This window comes from Meriones unguiculatus, chromosome 18 (assembly GCF_030254825.1).
Source record: "Meriones unguiculatus strain TT.TT164.6M chromosome 18, Bangor_MerUng_6.1, whole genome shotgun sequence".
Lineage (NCBI taxonomy): Eukaryota > Metazoa > Chordata > Mammalia > Rodentia > Muridae > Meriones > Meriones unguiculatus.
The window spans coordinates 37,342,038-37,359,190 of record NC_083365.1 but is presented as its reverse complement, the minus strand read 5'-3'; the positions used below and the strand labels follow the sequence as shown (position 1 = coordinate 37,359,190).

General features: G+C 46.8%; 1 protein-coding gene across 4 annotated transcripts in view; it reads right to left on the bottom strand.

Moving 5' to 3' along the window:
- Window positions 1-544: 544 nt before the first annotated feature.
- Kiaa1549l (KIAA1549 like) overlaps window positions 545-17,153 on the bottom strand; it is a 246,570-nt gene continuing 229,961 nt past the window's right edge. For all 4 annotated transcript variants that reach the window (XM_060372076.1, XM_060372075.1, XM_060372079.1 and 1 more), the window contains exons 18-21: window positions 14,644-14,741; window positions 13,035-13,183; window positions 11,232-11,383; window positions 545-6,363 (exon numbers count right to left, since the gene is read on the bottom strand). In XM_060372076.1, coding sequence (XP_060228059.1) covers window positions 6,082-6,363; window positions 11,232-11,383; window positions 13,035-13,183; window positions 14,644-14,741 — 681 coding nt within the window. In that variant the 3' untranslated portion in view covers window positions 545-6,081. The remainder of the gene's footprint in view (window positions 6,364-11,231; window positions 11,384-13,034; window positions 13,184-14,643; window positions 14,742-17,153) is intronic.

The window sequence follows — 17,153 nt, the reverse complement described above, 5'->3', positions numbered from 1 at the left end:
GGGAGAAAATGGTTGGCCTTGTTCACGGTCTAAGCCACATTCTTGGGGCTGGTTCGACTATGAGTCTGTAGCCTCTGGATTGAGATTCCCAGCCAACCAAAAGTCAGAGGGTAGAGCAGGCAGGAGCCCCTCGGTCTCTGGTTAAGGCCCACACAAGGAAGGCTTCATGACTGCTGTGTGTAGCACAGGGAGGGAGAGCATGATTTCTGGAAGCCCATCTCCCAGGATCATTGCTGCCTTTAGACTCATCAGGAGCCGTGACCTTAATGGGGCTTCTTCATGTTCTAGAAAGCACACCCTAACAGACGCTGGCTTCTGCCTGGAGACCCAGTTGCTTCTGAGGATTTGTGAACCACACAAAAGTGAGTATTGATTTCTTGCCCGTGATCTTATACCCAAGCAGGGGTGGCTCCTGAGATCACGAAGGGACTTTAAGGTCTGTCACTGATCTGTAGTTAACCTCCAATAGGCACTAGTGTATAGATGGGTTGTAAAAAAGATGCCATTAGAACATCTGGAGGTGATGGAATGAGAAGCAGGCAGGTTTTGGGGTATGAAAGCCTTTGTCATTTTATTTTACAATAAAAAATTCTAACAGCATATGAACACTCTGTTCCCGGCAGAGGCAAAGGACATACAAAGTTAATTAGAAAGCAAAGCATTGAAATAACAACAGCTACATTCAGAGCTCCTGTTCAGTACTTTGCCTAACGCATTTAAAGTGGTTCGAGAGAATCACAGTCTGGTTTTTTTCCACCCAGAGTCAAAGCACATATCGAAACACTTACATACCCTCCAAACCACAGGCGACAGACGATAACAGCAACTCCATGGGGGCTGACTTTTGTGGGCAATTACAAACTGCAGAATTCCTTTATTTTTTTTTCCTTGATAAGAAGTGTCATTGAACACATGGCAACACAAATTAATTCAATGGGTAGCAGGAGCTGGATCAAACTGAACTGTAAAACGGATGGTTTTCATAGCCAATTCTTCCACGCTACTTTCTAGACCATCTTCAGACACATTGTATGCATGCTCCTCATGAGGTGGGAAGTCCAGGCGTCCCTATTCCCATCTGGCCCACGAGGAGACACACAGACTACTTCAAAGCGAGTCACTCAAGTTCTAGAATATTTACACCTTCTCAAAATCTCCAGTCCAACGACACTCCTCTGACTTTGTTTGGTACACTTACTTTTCTTTTCTCTCCTTAATTTATGTGAGGGTTGAGGTTGAGTTTAGACCCAAAGAAGAGATGAAAGAGAGGAAGGTGAGGCCACAGCTAATTTATGTAAAGTGCATCAGATGGCCTCCTTCCATAATTTACAAAGGTCCGCTCAAGGCCAGCGGATGAAACAATTAGTTTCTAGATTTATCATAGGATGCTCTAGGCTTACAACAGCATGGCTCTAACTCAAGTAAGGGTTTGACCTCTGAGGACAAATTCTACCTTCCCTCCTTTTGAAACCTACAGAATCAAAGCAACTCAGTACCTTCTAAGAGACTTTGTTTCTGGTACAATTACATTTCCTCAATTCCCCCTCTCAGAAACACTTACACTTCAGTATTTACCGCCACGTATAGGATTCTGTAACAGTTCACCTGAGCAGTTGGGAGATCTTTCAGTTCTCAGGACTCTAACTTCTAGCTGGAAGCTCAGAGCCACTGTAGCATCATTTTTACTTGAAACCAATTTTGTTTCAAAGAGACTCTATGGAGAGGCTCATCAGTTTTCTCATCCATGCAAATATGTGGCCGGGAGCCACATTAATAGCACCCGAGCTAAGATCATGCAATTCAATTTACAAGTATTTATTGTCTGCTGAGCTGAGAAAGACATTGTGTTAACTGGACCTTGGTCAGAGATCTCTTCCAGAGCCCAGCAGCGGTATTCAGGAAGTAGTGTGGGTTAGGGGCGGGCAGTGTCTGGAGGCAGCCTGGCTAGTGTACCAGAGGTTCAAGTGTGTGCACTCTCACCCGATATACAAGTGAAAAATGCCTTTTCCTCACGGTGGGGGCAGTATCAAGAGCACTGCCCCTCCGAGTGCTGGCTGCCAGGTCACCACCTCAGGGGTACGGTCAGTTCCAGTCTGTGGCAGCCTCCTTTAAGGAGTCCTGGTGGTCATGCTCCTTCCTACGGGTACCAACCCTCAAAGAGAGCCCCTGCCGAAGGGGTCAACGTAGGGGCTATGCTCTAACCCTGCCTCTTTGCTTACAGATGGCTGGATAGGCCCCGCCCTAAGGCTAGCTCATCCACAGGCAGATACGAACTGGACCAATCAGACTCTCAAGCATTTGCATAGGGGGCCTCAAAGACGCTAGTCCAAGAGCCATCTAAAACAGGGAAGAAAATGAGTGGTGGGAGTCCAGAGGTCAGTATTTGGCTTCGTATGCATTAGCGAGTAAGCTGGTTGGCCCAGGCAAGCAAGAGGGCGAAGCAGATGGGCTGAGGGAAACAGATGAGAGCAGTGAGGAGAGAGAGAGAGTGCCAGAGAAAGCGCCACCAGGAAGAGGGGGCTGGTTGATGCCTCCCTTGCCCTTTGCTACATCCGAGTTTTGCTTCTGTAATTTGTCCCAGTGTCTTTTAGTCGGTCCCTGTGCTGGAGCAAGGCTGAACAGGTTTCTGCCCCCGGGGGGAATGGAACAACTTTGAGGTTGGACTAGATGTTGGAATGTAGTTTCCAATACTTGGACCCCAGTTGGCGACAAGCTAAATTACACTTAACACCGTAAGAATCTTGGACTGTAGTTTGTAAGAGAAGTCCAAACTCTAAGGCTAGGTCTTAGTGCGTCTTTTTTTTCAAACTTGAAAACCTTAGTAACATTCATTCACTGAACTTTGAGCACTTGAGTGCTATGTGGGGAAAAAAAATGAGGATCATTTCTATATACGAAATAAATATATATTTTTGATCCGTTTCATTTTTTGCCTGGCGGGGAAGCATTCCTTTTACCTAGATGTAAGAATTTCACACCTCTTCATTCTACCCACCCTCGCAGGTTTTCTCTTAAATCACAGGTCTTATCGTTTCCTTTCTTGAATCAAGATTATTCAGAAATTGCATGTTTTGTGTGTTTTCCCAGGCTTTGAAAATAACAAGGGCACAACATCGCTTCTCCCGGGATGATGGGTTACCTTGCACCCTTCAAGAGGCAACATCCCATTCCATGGCTCCCAGCTGCCTCCTTGTTCCTGCACAGGCCTCAGATCACAGGTACCAGGCCACACACAGTAGACCTTTATGTCCCTGCCCTCCTGGGTCACCGGAGTCATCCCTGCTTGCCTTTTTGACATGTGGTGCCAAATGGGTAAGTTACTCCCACTGGCTTTAATGGCAAGTAAGGACATCGCTTTTTCAGGGATACTCTCTGATTTCCACTTCCCTTTTTTGGCAAGAGTGTTATGGAGCCCCCCATGTGACCCTTGCCTATTTTTTTTTTTTAACTTCTGGGCACAGCTAAAGGAATGTGTCACCAACGAGTGTGGTACAGGCAGCATGGTGAAATGGAGGGTAGGCTGGGCACGAATCAGCAGGCTTGGGCTCAGGCCTCCACTTGTCTGAGCTTTGGCTTCCGTGACTGTCTGAGCTCTCTGTTGCCTCCGCGGGCTCTCGGGGAACTGCAGTTTTTCACATGTGATTTTAACCATCTGAACTTTCAGAGCCTTCCTCCTGTCCTGAGACCTATCACCTCTATAAGATTAGAAGACTCTTTAGGGACTCGTAGTCTCAGAAGGCTTTAACTATGGTGGAAAAACATGGGCATATTTTTTTTCAAGGTTTTCTTTGCATAGACTTCTTGAACCCATGGTGTCTAGTTTAAGAGTATCTGTTTTATCGTGCTATATTTTAATTGTCTCAATGAACTAAATACCTCATGGTGGCTCTGCAAAGACTCCAGTGAATTGTGGCTCCATTTCCCTAGCAACCTGGAGCCACACCATTCTTAACTCCAGATCCATAATCTGAAGTTATTGGAACCCAAAGCTTAGACACTGTCTTTTTGAAGCACTTCACGTTCTATGATCTAGAGACTTCTTTCTCACATTCCAAGCATTTACCAAAGCCCACAAAGCACTGTGTTGATACCACTGCACTGATGAAATACTGATATTATTGATAAAGTGGAGCAATGTAGCTGGTTTTATCAGACTTACACCATTTGCACGAAAAGGCTGAGTTTCTTTGGCTCTTTGTTCATTCAAGTGCATTGAATGCCTGCTTGGATAGATTCAGGCATCGTGTTAATCTGTCAGCAAAATCTTGCACTGTCCACAGTGTTCTGCAAGCTGATTTCGGTTTTGGACTACAACTGGCCATTGGTAGAAATATACCATATATACACATGGAAATTAGAAAAATACATTTTATTTATAGCTGATTTCTTATTAAGTAACAAAAAACTAACACTATGAAAGATCAACCAGCATACTAAAAGGACACTACCTAGCATCATCCCCGTAAGAGGCTTGTCTGGGGATTCCGTGATGTATCGTCTCTGAACATTTCCAGAAAGGACAATTTGCCATAGGGAAATAAAAACAGCTTCTTGGGAAAGTCTGTGCTTTGACAGTTTGAACCTCCCATTTCAACCCTATTCTTCCCTCAACCTTTAAGTTTCCTCTCTCTTCTTTCATTAAAGACCAAAGAAACTCATGAAGACAATGGACAGATGGGTTCAGAGGGACATGGGTACAGCTGAAGAATGGGTCATGGCTGGAGGCAGGATAGGACCACGTTCTCCAAATAAGCCCCCTGATAACATACATGGTTCCCAATGCTGGGGAGGAAACTCGGGGCTCCCTTTTCCTCAGGCACCCCAAATCAGTTTTATTTGCAGAGAGGGGTTGTCAGTGGCTAGCACACCAGAGCTGCAAGGCAGTGTCTCCACCCAGGAGGACTCTGCAGGCTGAAGCTTCAGGCTGGGGAGAGCGACCCCGCCATCTCAGCAAATGTTCTCCTGCATCCATCCACTAGGGAGAACTGGTGAGCTCCACAGACTCTTAAGAAGTTGCTTTGCATTTAATCTCAGATCCAATTTTCTACATTGAGAAATTTCCGGAAACAGAGGCTGCTGCTTGGGGTGACCTCTCCCATTGCTAACAGAATCAGTGACGGTTTCCTTTATACCAGCCAGCAGCACGTGCTGGACTCCACCACGGAGGAGAGAGGCCTTGTTAAAGTTGATGTAGCTATTATCTGCCTCCCCACAGCCCATGGCTGGGATCTCAGGCCATCTTCAAGACAGTCAAAGCAAAACCTCTGCTTCTCTTTTGTAGGCTCCCAAGCCTCTTAGCACCGATTCTCTTTCGTTTGGATCCCAGTTTGCAGGAGACTCTTATTTCCAAAATGACGACACCTTTTAAACAGGCTGTCAACACAAGTCCAGCACTCTGGCTCATCGTCTCTCTTTCTTGGCCTTTAATTAACAGGTGGGGGAAGAAAGACTCAGGACTATTTATAGGCACAGCCATTGGAACGGATTTCCATCCAACTCATTTGACTTTGAACATGAGCCTTTAAAAGCAGAGACATGAGTTTCTTGGCTGGAGAATCAGTATCTCCCTTACAGACTAGAGGTGATTTTTAAAGCGGTCACGGTCATGGCTCAATGAGAGAGTACAGTCTGGTGGTCAATCACTCTCCTGTGTTGCCTTCCACACAGAGAGAGAGAACATGCAGAGGTCACAGAAGACAGAGCAACATTCTCTCCCTTCTGGTGGTTTATAAAAATGGGACACCGGACAGGAACCTGCAGGCTAGCTAGCGCCTCCCACGACTGGGGCTCCTTAGGGAAATTCTACCTGCAGCTCAAACACTCAGCCAAAGAGAACACCAAGCACAGGGTTCCTGTTAGAGACTTGTTGACCCACAACTGGCTGCAGAAGTCAGAATTCAGTTTTCACAGGTTTCCTGTTTCCCAGCAGCCCCACTGTTGACTTATTTTTTTAAATCCTGGGGTGAGAAAGACCCACACATTGTCTATTATCTGGAGGCCCCACACATTAGGGAAGAGGAACTGTGAGCCTGTCTGCCGCCTCACAGTCTTCAAATTGCAGAGCCCCTCAGGGTTGAGGCGTTAGACCTGGAACTCAAACATGTCCGTCTGCTTCTTGGCCAGCTTCGCTACCTCCTCCCGGATAGCCTTCACGAGGGCTGCAGTGGAGATGTTCGTCAGCGGAGTGTCTGGAGGCTCATTTTCTGTCAGGCTCTGCTGTGAGGCAGCTGTGGAGGGGACAGGGGCCTGCTCTAGGCTTGGGTGAAGGTTGGTTGGCTGGCTATACTGGCGTGGGAGCCTGGAGGGTGAGCTCTGTTGGTAACGTGACCGGGGGTAGGCCTCGATGTAGCCAGGAAGAGGGACCTGCAACGAGAGGTTGGGAGAGGAGAAGGAACTCAGGTTAGGAGGAAGCACAGGACATACTCAATACCGGAAGCAGGGGGCGACTGAGGTCAAAGGAAGAGATTTAGAGGAGAATTAGAATCATGGGCCATCGCACAGCTGTAAGCCTCAAACCTGGACCAAACCGGTTCGGTCCACAAAGACCTTTACTTCTCAGGATGCTGGCTGGAATGCTGGAGAAATGAGTATGGGGGACACAGACACACAGTGCTGTGGGGCAGGCGTAGAAAATGTGCTGGGAAAAACAGTTCCAGGTTCAAGAAGTGGGACAGGCAGGCTGGGCAGGTGGGAAAAGAAGAGTAAAAGGGGACAGAGGGGTATTCTGGGTGGGGATTATGTCCCTGGGGTGTCCCATCTGAAAGCAACTGAACATTAGCTCATGGAGCATGTATGTGTGAGCTGTAAGGGCTGACTCTGTGTTGTGGGCTTGGAACTCACTGCACATCATGCTGGCCTTGGTGACACTCTCATCTCTGACTCCTGGCTTCTGGGATTATAAACACGAACTACCATACCTGGCCTCCTTCCCCACTAACAGAAACATTCATCTGGGGCCATTGGGGAGGATAGAGCGGGATAGCTGTCTTAATCTCTTCAGGCTGCTATAACAAAATATCACCAACCAGGGAGCTTGTAAAGAACAGAAATTCATTTCTTATACACATGATGGCTGGGGACTCCAGTGTCTGGTGAGACTCTCCTTCCTTCTTTTTTGACAACTGCCCTTTTCCTGTCACCCACAGGATAGAAGAGGCAGGGCAGCTGTATGGGGGTTTCTTTTCTAAGAACATTAATTCTATTCACAAGTGTAACACCCTCACAAACCAACCGCCTCCCCAGGATCTACCACCAAAAGCCATCGCCTTAGCATTGCGGAATTCAGCCCATGAATCAGGTAGAGAGACATAAACATTCAGACATTTGGGATAGGGGAGTACATGGTTGGATGCTGGATGCTCTGATAGACCCTCTTGAGAAGGTAGTTCTGAGAGCATGTGTTGGGAACCCTTCACGGATGTCAGCAAAGGAGAAGTCACTCTGAGGAGATCTGGCAGAAATGAGCTCTGAGGCTACCTCAGTGGTCCAGGTGAGGCCAGGAGACTCACTCAAGAAAAGTAATCAGATTGATGACTTGAGAGTTTGCGGTATAAACTTTACCACAAGATTTTGCAAATAAAAATAAAGTGTCAAAAGCTGCTAATGTCTCTGCACACAAGGGCTAGAAGGTTTTCCCTATATTTTGGAGGAAATGCAGAGTTGGACTGCTCCTTTTACCCAGCCACAAGAGCTAAGAATATATGAATGACTAGAGTTGACCAAGAACAAAGGCCAGAATACAGGAAGCATTTCAGATCACTTTCCATCCTTTCAGAGACCTTTCCCTGCCTTTTTTCTCTAGTTTCTCTAGTGTGGCAGGCATTCCTCCTGGGGTCATCATTACCTATCTCAGGCCATCGAGTCTATGAAGGCAGGGCTCCCTCCACCCCCACTTTCTCCCTGTCTTTGTCACTTGCTTAGCATATAGCAAGCAGGAAGTCTCCCAGAGTCTAGGGGTTCTGGGCACAGTTAGGAAATCGCTGAAGGATGGCCAGTAAGTACCAAATGTATGAGGACAAAGTGGCTACATTTAAAATTTAGCTCACTAAATTTAACCAGAGTGGAGAAAGTCAATTCACAACCCCCTCTTGTTTGCCATCAAGCCTTCGTGCTAGTGGCTGAAATTGGCAAGGAACAGATAACTAACCCAGCTGGGGTGGTCTCAGGGTAGTACTCAAAAGTTGGGGAGATGAGGAAATAGGCCCTTTGTAGGCAAGCACCATTATGCTTTGCTGGCTAGAATCTAGAGCTGCAAATACAACTTACTACTCCCTGACAGACATCACCAATGGATCACAGCACAAGCTCCTGATTAGTCTATGTTGTGATTCTGGATGTGAACCATGCCTCACAGGTTCATATATTTGAACTTGGTCCTCATCTGGTGGTGATGTTTGAGAAGGTTCTGAAATCTTTGGAGGTGGAGCCTTGTTGAAGAAAGGGGTCACTGTTGGTGACCCCTGAGGTTTTAAAGCTCAGACTCACTTCTTGTTCATTATCTGCTTCTTGACTGTGGATACCTCCTGCTTCTGCTGTCATGTCATGATGGTCTGTATCTCCTTGAACTGTAAGCCAAAGCAAAGCTTTTCTTCTTCAAATTACTTCTTGTCAGATTATTTCATCACAATAATGAGAAAAGTAACGAATTTACCTTGAGGCCTCTTCTGGAAGCTTCCCTATCTATCACCAAGTATAAAATTTATATGGCACCCAGGTCTAGGTGATTTGGGGAACAAGGAAAATCAGGCATCCAAATGAAGGTGGGGGCCTTGTTTTTCTCACATCAATGCATTGGGCATGTAATCTCTTTAATCAGCCCTAACGGACTGTCTTGCTTTAGCTGACTCGGCAAGCTTCCTGTAATGTCTCTGACATGCTGAGTCACCTGTACAGCCAGCTTGCTCCATGCCTGGGCACACATCTTAGCTGACCTACAGGGGATAACTGGGCTCTAAAAAGAGCTATCAAAGTGCAGCATTAAAAAGAGCCAGGGTAACGCATCCTCTTTCACACTCTTGGGGATAATTCTGGAACGACTTGGTCACTCTATCAGGAAGGTGAGGTTTGCATTTGTTGAGGTCTCTTGCCTTCTTCTCTAAGGAGAAGTGGACCCAAGGGCACCTGGATGTAGCTGAAAGCCTAGGTAAGTCATGTGTGTTAAGCATCTTGAGGGCAAGGGTCAAGGATTTGGAAAAAAAAAAAAAAACAATAATAACATTTCCTTTGAGTCTTAGAGAGCACTGAAGCTGCAGGCTTATAGCCTGCCTGGTGCAACTTGTATGTCACCGTCTCTGAAAAGCACATACATTATTTCCACATTTTAAGACTTACACAGTCAAACACACTCTGAATTAATCAGTCCTACCCAATGATGCCAATTGCTTAGAAATTCAGGCAATGGTAAAACAAACTGGGAATAAGATGGAGGGCTAAGAAAAGAGAAGATCAGACATGGTGGTTTATGAATGTAATCCTAGCACGAGGAGGGCGTTAAGGCAGAAGAATTGCCAGGCATTTATGGCTTGGCATTGGCTTCACAGTACAGTGTGAATTCCAAGCCAGTTTGGGCTAATCAAACCTTGCCTGAAAAATAAACAACAACTAAACAAACAAAAAAGCCAACAAAACTCTCCCCAGAGTTCAAAACAAAATAAACAAAAAGAATCAAAGAGAATGGGAAAAAGAAACAGAGAAAGAAAGGAAGGAAGAGAGGAAAGGAAGGAAGGGAGGGAAGGAGGGAGGAAGAAAAAAAAGAAGTAAAAGTAAAGATGAGACCTATCCTACAACCAAACATAAGCTATGAAGTCCCAGGTTAGACTCACTAATCTAACAGCAGTGAGCAGGGAATCCCTCTCTTCATTCTCTCTGAGCTAATTTACTCCAATTTTGCAAATAATTGAAATGAGTTCAGGCATGTTTCACTTGGAGAGAATAGCACAGTAGGAAAAACACATGTAAGGATGTGGAGCCACTGACAGCATCAAGTACCAGCTGGGAGGAAGCTCATGCAAACACACACACACATACACACACATACACACACACACGCATTCAGCTGTAGTGACAAGCTTATGAGTTTGTTATCATTAGTCATTACTATTAGATACAAGACAAAAAGGCAGAATCCTCAAACTGCGAAAGCCCAGCCCCCATGCCTCCTGAGAACCGTGGACTTCTTGAGGACGCTGAACCACTCATGCAAGATGATCCAGTAAGGCTCTAACCACTTGAAAGGGTTATAGAGGGAATGGAGAGCATTCGTTTCGGAACTACTCTACACGCAGCATGGCATGCATTTTTATGTTTTAGAAATCAAAGAAGTAAGCTTTGGTTAACAGGAAAGTTTATACACAGAGGATTGCCACTGGTGCTGGTTTTGAATTTTTTTTTATTTTTTTTGGCCTGGCCACATTTGGTAACTCCAAAGGCAGGTGTATCTTGTGTCATACTCCTCCATGGAACTAAGAGAAAGATAAAAGGACCAGGACAAAGTCTTGGGTAGGTAGAACTCAAGCAGGAAGTCTTGGGATCTATCATATGATGTTTTCAGGTTTTTCTGAGGCTTCATTTGCTGACATTGGATCTAAAATTTTGCTGAATGGTGACAATTGAAAGAAATACATTTAATAAACACTTTGGAGTCTGACTGGTATGAACTCTGACTCGGGCCCTGGCTCTTCTCTAGATATACTGCCTTAGACATTGTATCATGTGACAAAGCCTCAGTTTCCTTATCTGCAAAATGGGAGTGATCATGGGAATCATAAAACTGGCTCGATCAAAGATTAAAGAAGACAGTTTAATGGAGCATCTAACATGAGGTCTGACACACAGAAAATACTAAACAGACGGTTTACTTGGTTGGACTTACTTGGTTAAAGTTGCCATGCTAGGAAGAGGCAGAATGTACGCTAGAAAACATGTTTCAAATTCCTCCATCAAAGGTCATCACACCAGATCCTTTAAAATTGCCCACTCCATCCACCTGCATGGTGGAAGGGGTTCCGAGAGAACCAAACACTGGTCTCTGCCTTTCATCTCTTTTCCTCTGGAGGTGTGCCTAGCAAGGGAGGGCTTTTTTTGGGGGGGAAGAGGGGTCATTCAAGACAGGAATATCCTGGGCTTGCTTTGTTGACCTCACACTCACAGAGATCCGCCTGCCTCTGCGTCCCTGAGGGCCCAGCTTGCGGCTTTCAAGGGGAGTTTTATGAGGGCATCGGGGAAGGTCTCACCGAATCAGCCCACTGGCTCGGGAGCTCATTCTCTCCTGCATAAGACATCCAGGCCTGGCTCCTGTAGGATGAGGGAGGTGTTGGGATGAAGTAGCCGGTGAAGCCGGGTCTGTTGGCAGCTGGGATGGCAAACACCGCTGGCACCGTGTTACCTGCACAGAGGAAGCGGGTGGGTGCGAGGTCAGAAGAGGCTGGACACTGGATCCAGACCCCTGCCCGCAAGAGCCAAATAAAGCCCCTTTCACAGAGTACCCGGCTAGTACCGGGCCCAAAGTCTCAGTAAATGAGGCCCAAGGTGAAGAAAATGTTCTTGGCTAGAATATTGAAGCAGCTCCATGTAAGACAGAGGAGACCCTGACCGCAGAGACCCCCATCTGAGGTAGAGCAGATCCTGGCCACAGTGGCTGAGATTATAGGTAATGTGTCCGCAAAGAGGGTGGCTGAGGTGGAGGGCACCTGGCTTCCCTTAGTGGAGCTCTTCCAAGGTTGCTGTGACTGCCAAGGAGCAGCTGGTGTCCTACTCAGGGTATCTAGTGCAGAGGGGCTGAGATCCAGCCCGTATGCTCTTTGCAGGGGGAGGGGGAGGGCATCCACTTTTTTTTCTTCATGAGATGCTTCATGGGCTAGCTAGTGCCACACTTTTCCTCCCCGACTTCCCATCCCCTAGGAGAGAGTAGAGAGTCCAGCTGGCACCCTTCCCACTAAGCCTGTGTGGATTCTAGCCCAGGAGGCTAGAAATCTTGGTGGTGGTGGGGGAAACTCTGACATTGGTCCAGGTAAGGGGACGCAAGGGAGAGGGCCACTGCGGAGGAAGTAGCCCTCATTCTGCCGCTCCAGCCCCCATTACCTGCCTAGTCCATATGGCAGGCATCATCTGTTGTGGCTCAGACCAGCTTTCTAGGCTTTGAAGATCTAACTCCCTCCCTCTATAGAAACCCCCATCCACTCCCTCATCCTACCCTAAAAGCCTTGACCTTGTCCAGAGGAAAGCACTCCTTGGGTGCATGTGCTTTCTTCCGGGTGTGTGTGTGGGGGGTAGACATACGGTTTTAAAGACTTGACAAAAGCAATCAAAAGGAGCGGGTTTCACCAGAGGAATTCCTGGAAACCACAGTTTAGTAAGTGTTGGCAACTGGTTGCTGGCAGGTTTAGCCGTAAAGGTATGGCATGGGAACAATAAAAATCCAACCAGGTCACTTACAAACTAGGGCACGTGCAAACCTCTAGTTCTATTTTAGTGTTGTCTGTGAGTTAAAACAAACAAACAAACAAACAAACAAACTGGCTATGACCTTCATGTCCATCAAAAGAATGGACTGTTGCAGAACAGGTCACGGGACACTAGCATGGCGGCACAAATGAGTGGCTAGTCTGTGCTCATACAGTCATCTGGAGAAGTCCTATACATAATACTGAGTTAAAAAAAAAAAAGAGCAAAAAGAAACGTGTAGCATTGATTCGTGTAAATTTAAAGCGCATGTAGCATCACCATATCCCTTTACATAGGTACATAGCATAGCACAGGTCTAAAGTTCATAGCCTAAGGATGACAGTGGAAGGTAAAATAAAGGGAAACCTGAAATAGGATATAATATTAACATGACTTTCACTTGAGCATACTAGGTATTTTTGCCTGGTTTCAACCTTTTTTTTTTTTTTTTAATTCTTCTTTAAGAAACAAAGCCAGAGCTCCTTTGACACTGATGAAGTCAGAGGACCCAGACCTGTGGTGGCTCTGCCTCCTGATAGTAGAGATCTGTGCGGATTGGAAAGGGCTCAGCACCGGGAACAGAGCTGGCTCACCTGAGTAATTTAAAGCCGATTGATCCAACTGCGTCACCGACACGGGACCTCTGGACACCTGGGCAAATGAGGCACTGTCATGCAACTGGGAGGGCTCGGGTCCCGAGGACTCTGCCATCCGGGTCTTGCTGCCGATGTCTGAGGTGGACCTGGGCAGGACAGAGGGGACTGTGTGATGTGAGCATGCCTGAGGCATCAAGCACTCACGTTGCATTTGGGAGTGGCCTGATATCTGCCAGCCCCATCCTCCTGGGGTCCTGGGACTGATTTGTCCTAATTAGCGAAAGGATTCCTGGTGCTGTCCGCCCGGCAGGAGGCGGCCAGACCTGCAGCAGTGGGGTCAGGTGGTTTTTCTTTTTCTTGTTTGAGGTTAGTTCTCCAAGGATGGTTCTGGGTAGTAGAATATCTAATTTCCATGCAGAAACAGCAAGGCAATTAGTTCTGGGTATTAGCTGGTTGTGGTAGACCTAGGAGGTGATGACATCAGCAGCAGCCAATGAGATGGACAGCTTTACCTCTGAAGTGCATTCCTGATCTAACTCTGGGCTCTCCTGTTGGTGAGGGTGGCGGATGGCGCAGAAGGTGGGGGTTGGGGATTGGCAGAAGAAAAGCCACAAAGGACTGAGAGGGGACTTCCGATCTGGAACTCACAGACTAACTCAGACCCCCCACCCAGCCCCCTCCTGTGCTTCCTCAGGGAGGCTAGGAGGATCTGACAATACCATTGGGCAGGAGGTGGGACGGGGTGGAGTGGCCAGTGTGGGGTCTCCCTCTCTCATCCCTCCTTCCCCGCCCATTTGCTCCCACAGCTCTGCTTCAGAAGACCCTTCCCAAGGGAACTCCTGGATCCTACCCTGTACACTCAGCTGAAAGCCCTTTCTGGAGAATCCTACAGCTTTTACACATAAGGGTTAAATCAGGGAGCCTGAGAGGCAAGGCAATCTGCATGGAATCTCATGGCCAGCTGGACAGTGGACCTCTGGTCAGCTTTTTGCCATTCACCCTGGTCGCCACTGGTCTCAAGGAGCATGTCAAGCCAGCTCAACACTGAACGGTCAGACCTGAAAACAGCATCTTTTCTGGCGAAGCTCACTTAAAACAAAAACAAAAAACACCCAAAACCCATCTTCACAAAGTACATGCCTGTGGCTCACAGACAGTCTGACTAGTATGTTGGGGGAATTTGTGGGGCAGGGCCAGGACAGTGACCCATTCATTTCCCAGGACAGGGTTATCCCTTTCCCGGGTATCAGAATTAGTCCTTCCTTTCCCAGAGCTCACGGTTTATTTTATTTATTTATTTAAATATCTTGTCCCACTTTATTAAAGACTGCTAGCTGCATCAGTAAAGAGAGAAGGGTTAGCAAATGCCTCATACTGAGATGTAGGAGTTCGGCCTCTCTGTCTGAAAAGTCAAGACTGGACCTGGCCCCTGAGACGCTGCCCTATGAGTAACAAAGGGACTTCTGGGTATGCAAATAACAGGAGGCAGTCACACTTGTCCTTGTCCTATCTTCAAGGTCAGGGTAGGGGCAATCAAGGTGCAGGGCAACCAACCTCAGGCTTTTCCCCTCATATCTCAAACAAAGCCAAGAAAGGAATATGTTACCGCCTGAGGGAAGCCACAGCCACAGGGCCTGTCCGGGGAGGTACAGGTGGTGGAGGAGAGCCCATGACCATTTCAGGAAGCTGGGAAAACCTGTAGGCCTGTAAAGAGAGAGTTGTTAAAACTCAATTCGCTCAGTCCATAGCTTATTTTAGGAGGAAGTATGCTTCCAAGGTCCAGACTCTCCTCTGTCCCTTCTCACACGTGTTCCCTAGATCTTCCTTCACGAAGTGCCCAGTCTCATCTCTCAAGGCTCTCTGCTTTACATTGTTCCCTGCAGTCCCAGAGTCCTTCAGCAGCCTTAGAGCACACCCTCCTTGGAACACAATACAAAACCCAGTGTTGGCATGTGCCTCTCTCTCTTCCTGGCATGATTTTCTCCTGGTGCTGTCCATGTCTCCTTCCTTCACACCGCTCATCCTGCCCCACGTTCCCCTAGGAGCCTCTTTTATCTATCTAAGGAAATGACTACTTTCTGACCAAATTATATGGCTGCTTGCTTATTTATTATCGGCTGCCAGCTAGACTGTAATCTGAGGGTCTAAGGGCAAGGTTTTGATGTCAGTAATATCATGCCTGGAAGAATGCCTGATACAGAACAGAAGATCAATAAACATTAAAGTGAAAGAAGGAATGAATGAATTAGAGGGGGTGGCTTCGTTTCTCATGGAACATGGGTTTAATGTGGGAAAGGAATGGGTCTAATGTGGGAAAGGAATGGGTCTGGGGTCTGGAGGATCTGATGAACAGACTTTAAACTCCTAGGCAAGTCTGGCGACTTCTCCGGACTTTAATGTCCTCTCCTGAAGTGGAGACATCAATGCTGTGCTCAGAGGGCTAGTGAGGAGATAGGCAAGGGTGTGTGTGTGTGTGCATGGACTTTGCAATGTATAAAGCACCTTTCAAAGGACAGAGATGGTCACTATCACCAGAGCAAAGACTTCAATCAACATGTGAGGGGCTAAAAGACAGACAGGATCAAAGAGGGTCAGGCCGAGATCTCCTGTCACAAGAGAAAAGTCTAAGATGCTCTCTGGGTAGACAAAGCTTAAACTGTGTTTTTAGGGCAGCGTGTTTGCTGGTCAGGCTCTCAAAGGATGGGATGGCAGGTCTTTCAGCCCCAAAGCATCGGGACAAAATGCTGCAGCAAGGGAACTCCATAAACTGGATTCTTTGAGCTGAAAGAGGTCCCCTGGCCTCCTTCAACTCTACAGCAAAGGACCAACGTGCGAGGGCTAACCCATGCAACAGCAGTAAGGCCTCAGAGAAAGCACGCCTTTTTAATGCACTGTGAAAATTGTGAACTCTAAGGGACCTCTCTAAGGACAGCCCTGGCATGCCCCCTCCCCTGCATTTCAGCAAACTAAAAACAAAACTGTGGGCTGATGCCAGGTGTGCAAATAGAGAGCAGGAAGCAAATGCAAAAGATGTGGCTGTCCAGAAGACAAACGAGGCAGCCAAGGTCTGATTATGAGATCGGGCCTCAGCACAGGATAAGTGGAAGCAGCTCTGCCTGAGGTGTGCCTGTACCTGGCTAGCAGCTGCCTCTCCTTGGGAGGGTGATTGGGGAGGTTCCAGGGCTAGATGAAAGCACTCTTTGGGGTAGAGTTTCCCTAAAGCAGGCTTACAGTATTAGCACTATTAAAAATGAAACAGGAACTTGTACAACAAACAGGAGCTTATGACATATACCACAAGAGAGGATGAAAGTACCAAAGACACAGACACAGTTTCCGCTGTCCAGACATTAAACAAAAGATAACATTGTAACAAGTGTTTTCAAAGAGTTAATCGACCTGGGCTGATGGCTCAGTGGTTAAAAGCACATACTATTCTTCTGTAGGCCCCAAGTTCAGTACCCAGCAGCCACATCAGGCCGCTGTCACTTCAGCTCCAACACCCTCTTCTGGCCCTGTGGGAACCGCACTCAGACATAAAAAAAAAACCACATTCTCACGTAACACATACTTTAAAAACAAAGCTACATTAAAATAAAAGTATTAACTGACCAAATCGGGTTGTCATCAGAAATGATATAGCATACTCAAAACAACAACTTTCAGATGTAAAACAGGGTTCTGACATAAAGCACTCAGTGTTGGGGAGCTAAAGTGTGCAATTAAGAATTGATGAAGGGAGAATTAGGAAACTTGGAAATATAACTGAGAAACTTGGTAACAATGAATTACAAAAAAAAAAAAAAAAAGGAAATTGAAAATATAAGAAGAAAAGATGCAGAGCTGGGGGATGAACAGGCCTGACATTTGAGTGTAGGTGCAAAGGGCAAAAGAAGAAAAATGATGTTGAGTGTCTTCGTACATTGCTCTCCACCTTATTTTCTTAGGCAGGGTCTCCCACTGAACCTAGCAAGTGCTTTATCCACTGAGCCATCTTCACACATCTTCAAAATCATTTCGACAGATGTACATGAAAGCAGTGTGTCTGATTGAAATCAGGGAGAATGGCTTGGTAAATTTGACCCTTCCGTTTTTTCACGATGGCGTCCTGTGGCG